Here is a 14,930-nt window from a genome sequence, read left to right on the forward strand (position 1 = left end):
AGGGACGCCCCATGTTGGCTGTCTATATAGATGTCAAGATCGTTACGTGGCGTTATGTCCAAACGGGGATATCGTGTTTGAAATCAAAACGACAATTGCCTTACGTGGCGAAAACTATATATACTTGGAATCCATTCAGTCGTGACCTACTGGCAACCCACTCACAGTTGAACATCAAAAATGGCTTCAAAAATACTGAATGTTAATTTAGTAATATGTCGTTTTTCGATGGTCGTAATTCAGAGCTTCTATATACGCTGCGAAATCGGAGCTGTTTTTTCTGGAATTCCTTGGATCAGACAGGAGGGAATCGACTTACTCGTGTTTTTCAATCAACATCCATTAGCTCGGACGTGATATTCGATAATCGTCTGGCCACAGTCAGTTCCAACTGACTGATTCTTACTGATGCAGTCTGAATTGGTGTTTCCACAAGAAACGTGTTGGCCACCAAGAAAGTAGTTGATCTTTGTTGCGTTGTTCGTTACATCGTCGGTTGTAAAATGAACTCACGTTCTTCGACAACGAAAAGAAATTCTTCGACCAACAAAGATGTCAGTGAACTTAAAGATTGATTTTTATTGCTTGACAAGTACCAAATGGGGCACCCATCACGCAGAAAAGACGATTCACAAAAGTGGGGCAAGTGGTGATAACACAGAGAAGGTATGATGTACGAATTACATTGGATGTAGGTCTTTTTCAGCACCTCAAGAGCCAGCTTGAGGAAGATTATCTGGGTCACGGGAGCATCGGCCTGGCTATTGCTATTTAACGACCGTATTGGACTCCAGCACGGTGGCGGACTCCCCACTTGAAGTTGGCCTTAGGGTCGGTTTTGACGAATGTGTAGACGGGGCCAACAGCTCCCTTGCCGTAATTGCCACCGCTGGCCGATGCAACGTACTTGTCCTGGCGACGGACGCGAACCAACGGAGAAGGAGCAGCTACTGTAAAAATAATCAAGTTTGTTCACGATACAGTGTCAGCAATGGATTGTCCTTATGACATTATGGAATAGCAGTTACCATCAACTTCGCCATCATCGATGATGAAATAGCGGGGAGCGGCATTGACTGCAGCAACCAAAACGACCAAGAAGGCCCACAGAACGATCTACGTAAATAATAAGAATGAAACATTTGCACGAAACAGGATCATCTCTAATTGTTCAAAGAGCGAATGCAAGAAAAGAGGGACTTACCATCTTGATAGAAGCCATTGTTGTTTGTTGTTTGCGTTGAATCGTCGAGTGACTGATGAAAATGTAGAACTGAAGCCGCTGCTTATATACCCAACTTTGCGGCCTACATTTTCTGCCAAAAGCTAGTAACGTGAACTGAAGCTCCAGGGAAAAATCGACCGCAAACATGTGAGATAGTTTACTTCCAAACGCGCTTGCCGCAAGAGATGATACAGGGTATGGAAGATATTCCGTGCCCATTGGCGTTTGTATCAGCTGGTTGGAGCTGGACCGATAGTTAAGCCCAGCCCAAGTGCACTGTTAATTAAGGTATTCAAAAAGTCAAGAGGGAGTCGTAGAAAAACGAAGAGTCTAGAGGAGAAACAGCTCAAATTCGTAAGCTGCTGGACGTAAAATTTTTCTAAACAGAAAGATATCAAGCGATGGCTTAACATATAGCGCCTAAATGTTCAAGCGTCTCGCTAGGAATGCATGACGTGTAAAGATGGAAAGGCATTCGAGAAGGCAAGGATAGAGGGGAAGATGGCAATGTCAGAATCAAACGAAAATGAATTGCGAATTTTTCAAAATTCCCGTTATGTGCTGAGTCCGTAACATCCACGACAAATTTAGTTCAGAGCTGTTATCCATCGTTCATTTCATAAAATGGTTAGTACTTCTCGATATTGCAAAGACTTAGTGATTAGAAGAAAGCAGCTCCAATTCTAAGGTTGGACGGTAATGAAACGATCTTTAGTGCACATTTTCTCCGACGGCTCGGACGACCTTTGATCAGACCTGTTGTCTTGGTGACATCGCAAAGTTATAGAAAAGCGAAACGGACGTGGTGGGGGTTAATGATTTGCTTCTTTAAATTCATCGTAGCTCACGGCGTCTTAACTCTGGCTAGCGTGTAATTACAGTTAGAACGACTTTTCTTTGAAGATCTTAGCTCAAGTCGTCGACGTTCGCAAAACTAATTTCTTGCAATCTACACCACCATCGTTTCATGTTTCTTTGTTTGAAATTTCAGTTTCTTTGGGTAACTGACTTTTTAATGCTGTACGTATGCGAATCATTATATACTTGTAAGATTCACCTTCAGCTATTCTTGTACCTAAAAACCGTTAGTTTTCTGCAAATCCAACTCCTCCGGCTAAAATTTTGCACAGCACCAATTATCAAAAGACTACACTCCTTCCGGGTTTTTCGCTTATAGCAGAGTCTACCAGCGGTGCCATCGGCGACGTCTAAATATACCAGGCCAAACCGATCGGTTCAAAACAGAATGTACGTTCACAATACAAAGATTAACTTCAATAAAGAATTGTATTTTATAGCTGTGCAAAAAAAAACGTAACAAATGTCAAGACGATAACAACGTATCACAAAAGGCACTGAAAAGCAATTGAAACGATGACGTCTCATACATTTAGTGCAGAACTCGCAAAAATAAAATCCAGGACGGAATGAGAGTATAAACAGCGTAAGATGTAGGTCTTCGACATCGTTTCAACTCTCAAGAGCCAGCTTGAAAGAGGATTATCTGGGTTGAGGGTACATCGGCCGGACTATTTCTATTTAACGACCGTATTGGACTCCAGCACGGTGGCGGACTCCCCACTTGAAGTTGGCCTTAGGGTCGGTTTTGACGAAAGTGTAGACGGGTCCAACGTGTCCCTTGCCGTAATTGCCACCGCTGGCCGATGCAACGTACTTGTCCTGGCGACGGACGCGAACCAACGGAGCAGCTACTGTAAAATTAATCAAGTTTGTTCACGATACAGTGTCAGCAATGGATTGTCCTTATGACATTATGGAATAGCAGTTACCATCAACTTCGCCATCGTCGATAACGAAATAACGGGGAGCGGCATTGACAGCAGCCACCAAAACGACCAAGAAGGCCCACAGAACGATCTATGTCAATAACAAGAATCAAATATTTGCACAGACGACATGTAATTGGCAAACAGAGGGAATGGTGGAATAGAGGGGAACTTACCATCTTGAGAGAAGCCATTGTTGGTTGTACTTTGTGCTGAATCGGCAAGTGACTGGTGAAAATAAATTCGGAACCGAGCCGGTTGCTTTTATACCTCGCTCCTTGTGTGTGTGCACACACAGCAAACCTATATTTCCTGAAGAAAAAAAGAGTTAAAACGAACGAACCTGCAGGGAGCATATTAACCACAAACACGTGAGATTGTTTCAGTTCTAATACGTTTGCCACAAACACATGATAGAGGGCATGGAACGTACTACTACAGCACCCACAGTGTTACGTTCAGCTGGGCAAAAAAAAACGAACCAGCTGAACAGTTGCAGACTGTGTAAGGCCCTTGAATTCCCAACCAAAAGCGAACATTTGGAACATATGTACAGGTGCATATCTTACTACGTTGCAAGGACACAACTGCATGGCGTTTAAAATGCACTAAGTGGCAAGGTCACTTTCCCTTTAACGGAACGAATCTCATTCCCGGATGCGCTTACTCGTCATATCGCACGTCATGTTTGTTTGCTGTTCCCTTGCATTCCAGTGGGGTCGCAGAAAAGAAAAGAAATCTTACGGGAAAGTGACACAGCTTATGGTAGCGTTTGATTATGAATTGAATGATGATGCCTCGTGATTTAGATATCGGATATTCTTAAATACGACGGTATGAACGTACAAGATATTAGCGTGAGATGAAAGCTTTTTAATTGTATCTTTTAAATTTAATCTTATCTTTTAAATTATTTCTTATAAATTTAGCGACCGTACTGGACTCCCGCGGGACGAGTGATTGTGTCCCGTAAAGTTAGCCTTGGGCTTGTTTTCGACGTTGGTGTTGACTGCAATGAAAACGACCAAAGACGCGAGACGACCGAGAGGGCATATATATATACATACTGTACCTCATAATCATACCTGGCCTGCGATAGCACTCATAAGCAAAAGAAAAAACTGTACAGCAACCCAAAATTATCAAAGATTGCCCAAGAATAATATAGCCAATGATGTTTGGCAGTCAGGATTGAATGATGCTTTAAACTTCATTAGATTTCTAATGGCTTTAAAACGAGTATAGCTTTTTATTTGCTTTAATGCAGCCCAAGTTCCGAGATATTGGTGTGATTGCTATAACGCAATGTTTTTCTATCAAAAATGGACTTACGTATCCCTTAAAAAAAAGAAAGTCACTGAGAATGAATTTTAGGGGCGTTCTCTGCACACCATCAAACTAAAGATCGCACTCTACCATCCTCTAGCGATGACTATCTCCTCCGATGGATGATCGGTAAATCAATCGTTCATTTTAAACGATAACTTACGCACATTTTTGCTTGCGATTCAGTGTCAGTGGCAAACAGTTTTTTTTTATTTGGCATTGACTCTAAGAAATTCAGAAAGTCTAAACCTACACTCATTTAAAAGGATAGAATCTGCTTGAAACTGGATATGGCCTAATAAAAAAAAAAATGCTTCTAGGAAAAATATTTAAGGAAGGGGTTTTTTTTTAAAACTAGACTCGCAAAAGTTGAGTGATCCACCGTAGTGTGTGCGTAGTAATCCTCACAGGAGTCAGATGGTTTCCGGGTATTCCCACCGGAATAAATATCTGTTCTCACATAGTCACGGGATTTACCATCATATCAATGCGTTATACTTAATACACTTCACGAATATCACAGTAATGGATGGGGGCATCCCACGGAAATGATCCTCGACAAATTCGATCATGTCTCCCAGCCTGCGTCTGGACGGTCTCCGACCTAGCCCTTTCTCACCACATGCCACGGTGGGCCCAAATGTACTTTGCGCGTCAGATCACACATCCAGCCTTACCTTTCAATCTCCACTCAGTCGCCCATTGTACCAAGGAAGATTCCTTAGTCACCCAATTACATACCGTGAATCCAAGGGTCTAAAACGTTGCAGCTGAAATCGCCACTATATCAGTATAAAAGTAGATGAATATAATTTTGGAATTACATGGAAGCAAAAAGAAACAGTGAACTTTATTTTTTACTCTTTATGCTTTTTGCCAGCTAGAAAACCAAGACAGTATGTTGAATTGCAAATTTATAAACGACTTTTAATGGGTGAGCATAGATCTATTGTACGCCGTTTGACCCACTTTTTTGTAGACACCTGTTGTTACATAGTTGATTCCTATTATATCGTGGTTGACCGTATATTTCCTAAATAAATAGATAACTAGCTTTACCATCTAGCGGTAAAAAATGACACTTGAAGCAGTATTTGAATAGACCCGCTGGGAGGAGTATAGGATAGTGGATAACCAACTCCGCGTTGGCTTCGCACCCGCCTTGGATTCGTGATTGCAACAAGTTGTCAACCGCGAAATACTTTTTCAGTTGGAACGGAAACAGTTTATTCCAACTGGGCATTGCCATAGCAAGATCTCCACTATGAAACGATGGCTCGATGACGTTACTAAATTTGACACCGATTTCTAATGGCTTTAAAACGAGTAGCCTATAGCTTTTTATTTGCCTATATGCAGCACAAGTTTCGAGACATTGGTGTGATTGCTATAACACAATATTTCCACTATCAAAAATGGACTTACGAATATAAGAAAGTCATGCAGTTCCGAGAATGAATTCGCATCACTTAGAGGGCTGGATGATGGTAAGGTCGTTCTCTGCACACCATCAAACTAAAAGATCGCACTCTACCATCCTCTAACGATGACTATCTCCTCCGATTCAATTAAATCCCACGATTTTGATTTGATTAAAAGGTGAAAAAATGCTCCGTGATGTGAGTGTCATCAAACAGTTACCTTCTCTTCTTTTTTGAAATTCTGCTTGAGCTCTGCAGGGCATTGTTCTCTAAGAAATTCAGAAAGTCTAAACCTAGATAGAATAACAAGATCCTTCAAAACAAATCAAAAAGAAGAGGAAGAAACCTGAAACACCTCGACGCAACAGGTTTGTTCGCTTCGTACAAGTTGATTGTTTTCAGTTGTGTTTTATTTTCCTTCTACTCGTTGTTTAGTAGGATATAAACAGTGGACTCTGTTAGTAGGGCATTTGTTCTTTCCCGCTGTCAGCGCGTTGAAAGTCAAAGGCTATTTTTTCTTAAATTTGTGTCATTACCTGGAATTAGTGTGAATCTTTTCCTGTGGTGATTTATCCAAGCCGACCTTGATATTTGTCACTAATATTTCGACTTGTTTTATTCATTAGTGTCTCTGTTATATAGCCCTTGTATTTCCTGTAAGGTCAACATTTGTCCCCATTTCATCGTTGAATTCCAGTTCTGAGAAAATGGATCTCAGCCAGCTCAACGACGACCAAAGAGCTACCCTAAAGCAGGTATTAATTAAACACACCATTCCCATTTAATTCATCATTTCGTGCGCACAGTTTTCTGTTCAATAACATCACCTGAGGTGCCAAATCTCAAACGTTGCATTTTGATATGAGTTTAAGAATAAAAATGTTGCAAACAGATCATAAACTAACGCCATTTCCATTAGTTTGTTAACTCCATTGATATTAAGCAAGTAAGATTTTAAAAAACTCTTTTCTCCAACAGTTTCGTGAAGCCGTTAAGGACTGCAAACTTCCAGACTCGGACGATGTCTATCTTCTTCGATGGCTTGTCGGTATCGTATACGATTTATCCCCTTAAAAATGTCTCTAATGTGAAATGAATGACGACACTCTGTACATTTCTAGCTCGTGATTTTGATTTGGCCAAATCCGAAAAGATGTTGCGAAACGTAAGCGTGTTTTCATTTTCCACATATCTTTTTCAATTAAATTGTCGATTAATAAGTAGCTTAAATCAGTCAATGGAATGGCGTCAGAAAAACCGAATAGACACAATCATAGAAGACTGGAAGGCACCCGAAGTGCTGACTAAATACTGTGCCGTTGGCCACACCAGTGCCGACAAGTACAAGAGTTACACGGTGGTCGTTCGGTACGGAGCGATGGACTTGAAGGGCCTCCTCCTCTCCGTCAAGAAGAAAGGTTATCTAACGCACGTCACTAAAATTGTGGAGCAGTGCATCGTGGAAGCTAGAAACAATCCGGCGAGGTTCACATCATCGCCGACGACCATCAGCCAGGCGGCTCTCATCTTAGACATGGCCGGATTTTCAATGCGTCACATCACCTACAAACCGGGTATTCTTTAAAGCATTGCCATGTTTTATTGCACAAAAAAAAATGTTTGAATTGCACGCTATTTTCGTTTTGGACGTAGCCCTTGACACTGCCATGCAAATGCTGCAGATGAACGAGGCAAACTATCCGGAATTTCTTCGACGCGTTTTCGTCATCAACGCTCCAAAGATTTTCTCCATTCTGTACTCGTTGGCGAAACCTTTCATGCACGAGAAGACGAGGAATAAAGTTCAAATCTACAGTCACGATGCTGACCAATGGAAAGCAGCCCTTTTGGAAGATTTCGATCCCCAAGAATTGCCCGCTTGTTTCGGTGGAACTCTGACCGATCCCGATGGAAATCCCAACTGCATTACAATGGTGATGATTGACTTATTTACTGTTGAAGCTTCTTAATTATAGAATATGATGAATTTCTAGGTGAATATGGGTGGTGAAGTTCCAAAGTCTTACTATCTGATGAGCAAACCCGATACGACCAATAAGAATTGTGTGTCCGTCTCTAACGGGTCCAAAGAGCAATTGGAATTTCAAGTCACTCAAACTGGATTTATCCTAAAGTAATTTTTAAGAATTGAAGAAGAGAATTTCATACTATTGTTTAATTACTACCCAAGGTGGGATTTCCATTCGGAAGAAGGCGATATCGCGTTTGCCATTTACCGCAAAGGAGATGGCCAAATGATTCCGGTCGTTCCACACGAACGTGTCGATTGTCACGTTTCACCGGAAGAAGGCGAAATCTGTTGTGATTACGCTGGTGTCTGTAAGTCTGTCTCACACACGATTATAGATTCGAATTAACCTTTAATAGCAAACATTTTTCATTCTCAGATATTGTGGAATTCGACAACAGTTTCAGCTACTTCCGTTCAAAGAAGATTTGGTATTCGATTTCAATACAATCCGCGAAACCTGATGGTTACCAGAATGGCTCCCGTCAATAACGTGGAGTAAATTCAATTTAATCAAATGCGAACAAGAACATAACACTATGTCACTAAATAATAAACTGCTTACAATATATTAAACCAAAATTGTTTTCATTTGTTTGTCCACATCTAAACGTGTTTTCTGTTGCGTGATGGGCACTAGTTTTTCTGGAGGGCCCTTTTTTGATCGCTCTAGGCAAGAATCTCGGGAATTCTCAAACTGGGTAGGGCAACATCCTTAAAATACAAGCACAACTCGCTCACTGGAACAGGTTTTGCTTCGCACAAGTTGATTATTTCAAGTGCAGCGCGTTTTTTCTTTTGTGATTCCTCAGTTGGAGGGAAACAGTCACCTCAGTTTGTGGGGCATTTGTTCTCCCTGTCGCAACGTATTGAACTTGGCGGCTAGTTTTCAATCTGTTAATACCTTGGTGGTATACACATCTGGGATTCTCTTCCTCTTGATTTGTACAAGCCTCTCTTAATTGCTCGTCTTCATTAATATTTTGGGGTGTTAACGCACTGTCTATAGTGTCTCTATCAGCCTCGTATATACTTCCTGTAAGTTCATCGTTCGTTCCCATTCCATCGTTGATGAGTTCTACTTTCTGTATAGAAAATGGATCTCAGGCAGCTTAACAACGACCAAAGAGATACCCTAAAGCAGGTACTATTTTCTTCATTTTTCCTTCTACGGTGGCAGATCAGAAGATCTAAAGGTGTGATATGTTTTCATCTACTAACGAGAAACGAGTGTGGTTATTTGGTTGGAATTATCAGGTGAATGCATGACCTTCCCTCATAAGAAGATACGTGTATTACATGATTCGTCCCACATTTTAAATTGCCAGGGACATGATCTGGGATGCTCAATCCCATCCGTTCTTTCGATGGGGTTCACGATAAATGTTTGATAATGGGATGATTTTTAATACCGATTCTGTTACGATTCATTGGTAGCCTAAAGAAAGTAAATCTTAGTCTGGCTGAACATCACGATTTGCTTATACTCTAATAGATGTCATATTGCGTCGTTTTCCCCACAGTTTCGGGAGGCCGTTAAAGATTGCAAACTGCCGGACTCGGACGATGTCTACCTTCTTCGATGGCTTATCGGTATATTGTTTGATTTATCCCCACCATAAATTGGACGAGCCCAAAATGATCACAACGAATTTTATCCTTTGTTTTGTAGCTCGTGATTTCGATGTAGCCAAGGCCGAAAAGATGTTGCGAAACGTAAGCAAATTTCATTCGAACTCCTTGACATGTTGTTCGCAAAATAAAATCTTTTTAAACCAGTCGCTGAAATGGCGCCAAAAAAATCGAATCGACGCAATGAAAGATGATTCAGAGTCACCGGAAGTGATGATTAAATACTTCGCCGTTGGTCACACCGGTGCCGACAAGTACAAGAGTTACACGTTGATCGTTCGGTACGGAGCGATGGACTTGAAGGGCCTCCTCCTCTCCCTTAAGAAGAAAGATTATTTAATGTACGTGATTCGGAATTTCGAGAAGAGCATCTTGGAAATTAAAAACAATCCAGAGAGATACACTCCATCCCCTACGTCCATCGGCCAGTGTACGCTCATCCTGGACATGACCGGATTTTCAATGCGTCACATCACTTACAAACCGGGTGCGTTATTCTTATTCATTTCTAAAGATAAATTGAGTTGCTATATTTGATCAAAGCTATAGGAATTTTAGATGAATCGAGTTTGCTTTTATCTATATATGCGTATAGCCCTCGACATTAGCTTTGAAATGCTGCAGATGAACGAGGCAAACTATCCGGAATTTCTACGACGAGTTTTCGTGATCAACGCTCCAAAGATTTATTCCATTCTCTACTCGTTGTCGAAACCTTTTATGCATGAGAAGACGAGGAATAAAGTTCGAATCTACGGTCACGATGCTGACCAATGGAAAGCAGCTCTTTTGGAAGACTTCCATCCCCAAGAATTACCTGCTTGTTACGGAGGAACTCTGACCGATCCCGATGGAAATCCCAATTGCATTACTATGGTGATAGTAATGCTCTATTTATTCTTTAAAATTTTAAAATGAGAACATTATGGATTTTCAGGTGAATATGGGTGGGGAAGTTCCAAAGTGTTACTACCGTACGAGCAAACTGGATGCGACCAATAAGAATTGCTTGACGATCTCCAGCGGATCCAAAGAGCAATTGGAATTTCAAGTCACACAAGCCGGAGACATTTTAAAGTAACAAATATTCTTTTTAAATTGCGGAAGTCAATTTCTTATATTATACTATTATTACTTCAAGGTGGGATTTCCATTCGGAAGGGGGCGATATCGCATTTGCCATTTACCGCAAAGAGGATAGCCAGTTGATTCCGGTCGTTCCTCACGAACGTGTGGATTGTCATGTTTCATCGGAAGAAGGCGAAATCCATTGCGATGGCACCGGTGTCTGTAAGTTTGTTGTTTTTCTTTTCCAATCAAACTGTTTCATTTCATCTAAAAAGATTCATTCTACATGTACACCTGCAGATGTCGTTGAGTTTGACAATAGCTTCAGTTACTTCCGTTCGAAGAACATCTGGTACGCCATTACGATTGAACTCCTCGATACCAGTCCGTTAGAATGATAAATAATTTTAGGGTAGAAGAAGAATCGCAGTTAAACGTACAGTCTGCGCGAGTGATGGAACACAATAACCTAAATATCTTACACACTTTAGTTTCGTACATTGTAAACATTTACAGCGTGAAATAAATCGCAATGAAACGTGGTAGATTTCTAACTATGTATAGAGTTCTATCGTGGCCAGCATGTTCTATTTAGAAGTGGAACTGGAACTGAAGCTATTTAAATCATTGTTAAATAATGGGCTTTTCGATTTAGAAGCAACTGCGGATTCCAACGAGAATCAACAGCTCAGGCCGTGGTTGGATTTCTGTATAGAATACGTAATTGCCTGCAGAAGAAGCCCATAACTATTTGCGCTTTTGAATCCGTTACTTTTTCGCAAAAGTCAATGCCCCCGCAGTAAAAATATTTTGCACACGAAAAAAACAAAAACATTCCGTACAGTTTCTTGAACTTTTCTGGAATTTTAACTCTGACGAAATTTTGAAAATCAAACTGATGTGGAATGAGATGTTAGAAAAATGAATTTAAATTTAGGTTTGTATTTTTTTAACGCTGCAGACAGTAACAACTGACAATAGATAACAGGGGTTACTCACGACAGACAATCCAAAAGAATTGAAATGAATGATCATGTGTTATGATTTTAAGGCCGGGGTGACTTAAAAAAACAAAAATGAATGGATGGGTGAACAAATAGCGTGAAATGTAAGTCTTTTTCATCGTTTCAAGATCCAGCTTGAGGAAGATTATCTGGGTTAGGGGAACGTCGGCCTGGCTATTGCTATTTAACGACCGTATTGGACTCCAGCCTTGTGGCGGACTCCCCACTTGAAGTTGGCCTTAGGGTCGGTTTTGACGAATGTGTAGACGGGGCCAACAGTTCCCTTGCCGTAATTGCCACCGCTGGCCGATGCAACGTACTTGTCCTGGCGACGGACGCGAACCAACGGAGCAGGAGCAGCTACTGCAAAACAATCAAGTTTGTTCACGATACAGTGTTAGCAATGGATTGTCCTTATGACATCATGGAATAGCATTTACCATCAACTTCGCCATCATCGATGATGAAATAGCGGGGAGCGGCATTGACTGCAGCAACCAAAACGACCAAGAAGGCCCACAGAACGATCTACGTCAATAGCAAGAATGAAACATTTGCACGAAACATGATCATCCCTAATTGTTCAAACAGCGAATGCAAGAAAAGAGGGACTTACCATCTTGATAGAAGCCATTGTTGTTTGTTGTTTGCGTTGAATCGTCGAGTGACTGATGAAAATGTAGAACTGAAGCCGCTGCTTATATACCCAGCTTTTCAGCCTACATTTTCTGCACGGAAACCTAATTTTCTCCAAAGAGCGAATGCTCTGCCCTGCAGTGCTGTAATTTAGAAAATACCGTATGTTGTTGGTCACGGTATACTTCTCTTCCTATCGGCGCGGGACTCCTCGCATTTCTTTGTTTCAGACGTTCGTGTTATGAGCTTCTTTTTTAAGGCCAAACACGCCACTGCTTGCCCAGACGTTCTTCTTTCGTCCTTGTTCGCAAACACTACAATTATTTTTTTCCTTCTTTCCTCGTATATTAGAGGATCCATTAGCATATGATCATTAATATTCGTTTTATAGGTAAAGCCGAGGCACAGGCAGACCATATTGGGCATTTTTCTTTTACCTGAAATGCTGTAGAAGTATAGAAGCACAATTGACATACATCTGAACGTATTAAAAGAGCAGATGAAAGAGATAGAGAGAGAGAGAAAAAGACGCGTGAAGTTTCTTGTCCTCGTTCTTTTCGTCACGATCACGAATTTAGTCTCTGACCTACGATGCAATACGCAAGTAGTTTTCCTAGAATGCGAAGAAGCTTTTTTGCGAAGGAATTGCAAAAACATGTTGGGAATTATGAAAACAATTTTTTTCCTTACAACTTCGTGTTGCCAAAAGCGTTTGGTAAGTCATCACGACTATTTAGAGTTTTTGTTCATCGTGAAAACTGCGTTTACCTGCTGGATTTCACCTGATTGAGAACGCCATCCCAATATCAGCAGGTATTAATACTACTCAATTACATAAAACTGTGAAGTATCTCATTATCCGAACCCTACGTGGCTGATTGTGTACAGAGTATAGCAGATCTAGCCAAACTCAGTGAAACACCTGCATATACCTGTCATCATCGGTTTGTCTTTTGAGTTTCGTTCTTAGGAGAAAGTCTGGGCCCCGTCCTTAATTTTTAACGCCCACCTTTAGCTGTGCTTCTTCCTGGAAACTAGAATAGCATTTTACGAGTAATAAATTGAAGTATATGGACGCCAAAAAGACAAAGAAAAATATTGCACCCCCCCCTCCAGGATTGCCGAAGGTGCTATGCAGAAAGGCGACCATCAACGAAACGCCAGTAGGCAAATTAGAAATATAAACATTAACTAAATCAATTCGAGGTCGGCCTTCCTGATCAGGATCTGCGAAATTTGCTGAATGGACTAACATTAGATTAGCTATGTTTGTTCTCTTGGTATAATTGTCAATATAGCAAAATGAATTGCTTGAATAACAGTGCCATTTAAGTTTTGCTTAAACACCTTAAAGATCTTATTAAAAGCTTTGGATTACATCCAAGATAATAGCTGGATGGTTGAGACGGATCCTAGGGTCGTTCGGTTGGACATGCCTTTGCGAGCGACGAATCGCAGGTGTAAGACACCTGAATTTTAAAGAGTGGCATTGATGCACAATTCGAACAGGTGTGCCTTTTCAGACACTGCGACGTGTCAGCTCTCTTCCCTTTTGTCAACGAAACGAATCCCATTCCCGGATGCACTAATTCGTCATATAGCTGGGCAGATTATATGCTTACCTGAAATCATCTGCGTGGCATTTACTGAGGTGCTACCCAACGTGTAAGTTTCACTTGACACAATACTCGATAATTTTACAGGGTTGAGTCCATTTTTTACATCTAGATATTATATAACTCGTAAGATTCATTTCATAAGGACGAAATGGATTTTGGGTTTCGTGTTTTTCTTTGTGTTTCTTCCATTTTCTCCTTGGTGAATTCATCTCATATCGCGGACTATTCTACGAATCGCCAATCTGTGGATGACAAGCCGAACCTTGGGCCAAACAGAATTGTTCCGTACGTTATAGACAGCAAATACGGTGGGTTAGTTTCAACGTTTTCATTATAGGATTGAAGGGCTGAATTGGCAAGTCGTTCGACTGGCAGAGCTGTCGAATGGGTTTGGTTGTGTTCTGAACACGGACTGTCCTCATAATTTGCGCTGCTCTTACAACCACTGTGTTTGATCCTTGTGTGGAGTATTGTGGGATAAATGCCAATTGCACGGTGTCCAATCATATGCCCGTCTGCAGTTGCAAAGAATCGTACAACGGAGATCCATACGATTTTTGCAGGCCAATCCCCGTGAAAGGTAAGAACATGAATTCGAGCGATTACGTGATGAAACATTTCTGATTTGTTTACAACCTCATATTTAGTACCCCCAAGAGCCCCAAGATCCCCACATGCTAAACAATGTGATCCCTCTCCTTGTGGTCCGCATAGCACATGCAGATCCGTTGACATCGCTGCGGTTTGTGCGTGTCAGCCGGGTTATTCCGGAATACCACCAGAATGTAGACCGGAATGTGTCTCGAGCTCAGAGTGCGCCCCGTCTGAGGCCTGCGTGAACCTCAAATGCCAAGATCCTTGTCCTGGGACATGTGGCCGTGATGCAAAGTGTCAAGTAGTCAACCACAATCCAATTTGCGTCTGTCCGTCTGGAAGGAGTGGTGATCCGCTAACTGGTTGTCACCTTATATCTAGTAAGCACGATTCTATACTAAACGTTTCAACAAACCTCCATACGTTGTATATGTTTGTAATTAACTCGACGTGCACTGTTTTGTACAGCATCTTGCAAAGACGACAACGTCTATTGCTCATCCTTGGCAACTGCAGGGTACTGTAGCAGCAGTCCAATCTACATGCACAATTACTGCAAGAAATCGTGTGAAATTTGCTGAACGGACTC

General features: G+C 41.3%; 6 protein-coding genes across 9 annotated transcripts; 3 read left to right on the forward strand and 3 right to left on the reverse strand.

The window, feature by feature from the left end:
• Positions 1-555: 555 nt before the first annotated feature.
• Positions 556-1,363, reverse strand: LOC116920562. Of its 2 annotated transcripts, none has more exons than XM_032926713.2 (3): positions 1,205-1,363; positions 1,029-1,116; positions 556-947 (listed from the first exon to the last, which is right to left on the reverse strand). In XM_032926713.2, the coding sequence occupies exons 1-3, from the start codon at positions 1,220-1,222 to the stop codon at positions 772-774; spliced, it is 282 nt and encodes a 93-aa protein (XP_032782604.2). In that variant the 5' UTR covers positions 1,223-1,363; the 3' UTR covers positions 556-771. The 2 variants fall into 2 exon arrangements, with proteins under 2 accessions (XP_032782604.2, XP_032782597.2); XM_032926706.2 differs by having other exon boundaries at positions 556-950; positions 1,205-1,360.
• A 1,130-nt stretch (positions 1,364-2,493) lies between these two features.
• On the reverse strand, positions 2,494-3,394 carry LOC116920963. 2 transcript variants are annotated; one of them, XM_032927162.2, is made up of 3 exons: positions 3,189-3,394; positions 3,016-3,103; positions 2,494-2,934 (listed from the first exon to the last, which is right to left on the reverse strand). In XM_032927162.2, exons 1-3 carry the CDS (start codon positions 3,366-3,368, stop codon positions 2,765-2,767), a joined length of 438 nt encoding a protein of 145 aa, XP_032783053.2. In that variant the 5' UTR covers positions 3,369-3,394; the 3' UTR covers positions 2,494-2,764. The 2 variants fall into 2 exon arrangements, with proteins under 2 accessions (XP_032783053.2, XP_032783046.2); XM_032927155.2 differs by having other exon boundaries at positions 2,494-2,937; positions 3,189-3,353.
• Positions 3,395-6,178: 2,784 nt separating this feature from the next.
• Positions 6,179-8,364, forward strand: LOC116919554 (SEC14-like protein 4). Its single transcript, XM_032925574.2, has 8 exons — positions 6,179-6,514; positions 6,738-6,807; positions 6,881-6,924; positions 6,994-7,333; positions 7,413-7,693; positions 7,754-7,893; positions 7,951-8,099; positions 8,168-8,364. The coding sequence occupies exons 1-8, from the start codon at positions 6,467-6,469 to the stop codon at positions 8,278-8,280; spliced, it is 1,185 nt and encodes a 394-aa protein (XP_032781465.2). The 5' UTR covers positions 6,179-6,466; the 3' UTR covers positions 8,281-8,364.
• Positions 8,365-8,578: 214 nt separating this feature from the next.
• LOC116919681 (SEC14-like protein 2) lies at positions 8,579-11,030 on the forward strand. Its single transcript, XM_032925697.2, has 8 exons — positions 8,579-8,932; positions 9,312-9,381; positions 9,461-9,504; positions 9,568-9,907; positions 10,016-10,296; positions 10,358-10,497; positions 10,562-10,710; positions 10,789-11,030. Exons 1-8 carry the CDS (start codon positions 8,885-8,887, stop codon positions 10,884-10,886), a joined length of 1,170 nt encoding a protein of 389 aa, XP_032781588.2. The 5' UTR covers positions 8,579-8,884; the 3' UTR covers positions 10,887-11,030.
• Positions 11,031-11,410: 380 nt separating this feature from the next.
• On the reverse strand, positions 11,411-12,267 carry LOC116920943. 2 transcript variants are annotated; one of them, XM_032927133.2, is made up of 3 exons: positions 12,109-12,267; positions 11,933-12,020; positions 11,411-11,852 (listed from the first exon to the last, which is right to left on the reverse strand). In XM_032927133.2, the coding sequence occupies exons 1-3, from the start codon at positions 12,124-12,126 to the stop codon at positions 11,677-11,679; spliced, it is 282 nt and encodes a 93-aa protein (XP_032783024.2). In that variant the 5' UTR covers positions 12,127-12,267; the 3' UTR covers positions 11,411-11,676. The 2 variants fall into 2 exon arrangements, with proteins under 2 accessions (XP_032783024.2, XP_032783015.2); XM_032927124.2 differs by having other exon boundaries at positions 11,411-11,855; positions 12,109-12,265.
• A 1,987-nt stretch (positions 12,268-14,254) lies between these two features.
• Positions 14,255-14,922, forward strand: LOC116920235 (protein jagged-1). Its single transcript, XM_045179813.1, has 3 exons — positions 14,255-14,327; positions 14,395-14,721; positions 14,810-14,922. The coding sequence occupies exons 1-3, from the start codon at positions 14,255-14,257 to the stop codon at positions 14,920-14,922; spliced, it is 513 nt and encodes a 170-aa protein (XP_045035748.1).
• Positions 14,923-14,930: the final 8 nt, after the last annotated feature.

Source organism: Daphnia magna, linkage group LG1 (assembly GCF_020631705.1).
Source record: "Daphnia magna isolate NIES linkage group LG1, ASM2063170v1.1, whole genome shotgun sequence".
Taxonomy (NCBI): domain Eukaryota; kingdom Metazoa; phylum Arthropoda; class Branchiopoda; order Diplostraca; family Daphniidae; genus Daphnia; species Daphnia magna.

Coding starts and splice junctions, on each gene's coding strand:
- LOC116919681 (XM_032925697.2), top strand. CDS start 8,885: ATGGATCTCAGGCAGCTTAACAACGACCAAAGAGATACCCTAAAGCAG. Junction 9,908..10,015: donor TCACATCACTTACAAACCGG/GTGCGTTATTCT, acceptor ATATGCGTATAG/CCCTCGACATTAGCTTTGAA. Junction 10,498..10,561: donor CAAGCCGGAGACATTTTAAA/GTAACAAATATT, acceptor TATTACTTCAAG/GTGGGATTTCCATTCGGAAG.
- LOC116919554 (XM_032925574.2), top strand. CDS start 6,467: ATGGATCTCAGCCAGCTCAACGACGACCAAAGAGCTACCCTAAAGCAG. Junction 7,334..7,412: donor TCACATCACCTACAAACCGG/GTATTCTTTAAA, acceptor TTTTGGACGTAG/CCCTTGACACTGCCATGCAA. Junction 7,694..7,753: donor ATCCCAACTGCATTACAATG/GTGATGATTGAC, acceptor ATGAATTTCTAG/GTGAATATGGGTGGTGAAGT.
- LOC116920235 (XM_045179813.1), top strand. CDS start 14,255: ATGCCCGTCTGCAGTTGCAAAGAATCGTACAACGGAGATCCATACGAT. Junction 14,328..14,394: donor CAGGCCAATCCCCGTGAAAG/GTAAGAACATGA, acceptor CCTCATATTTAG/TACCCCCAAGAGCCCCAAGA. Junction 14,722..14,809: donor TGGTTGTCACCTTATATCTA/GTAAGCACGATT, acceptor TGTTTTGTACAG/CATCTTGCAAAGACGACAAC.
- LOC116920943 (XM_032927124.2), bottom strand. Junction 11,856..11,932: donor CGATGATGGCGAAGTTGATG/GTAAATGCTATT, acceptor ATTGTTTTGCAG/TAGCTGCTCCTGCTCCGTTG.
- LOC116920562 (XM_032926706.2), bottom strand. Junction 951..1,028: donor CGATGATGGCGAAGTTGATG/GTAACTGCTATT, acceptor TTATTTTTACAG/TAGCTGCTCCTTCTCCGTTG.
- LOC116920963 (XM_032927162.2), bottom strand. CDS start 3,368: ATGCTCCCTGCAGGTTCGTTCGTTTTAACTCTTTTTTTCTTCAGGAAA. Junction 3,104..3,188: donor CAATGGCTTCTCTCAAGATG/GTAAGTTCCCCT, acceptor TTATTGACATAG/ATCGTTCTGTGGGCCTTCTT. Junction 2,935..3,015: donor CGACGATGGCGAAGTTGATG/GTAACTGCTATT, acceptor ATTTTACAGTAG/CTGCTCCGTTGGTTCGCGTC.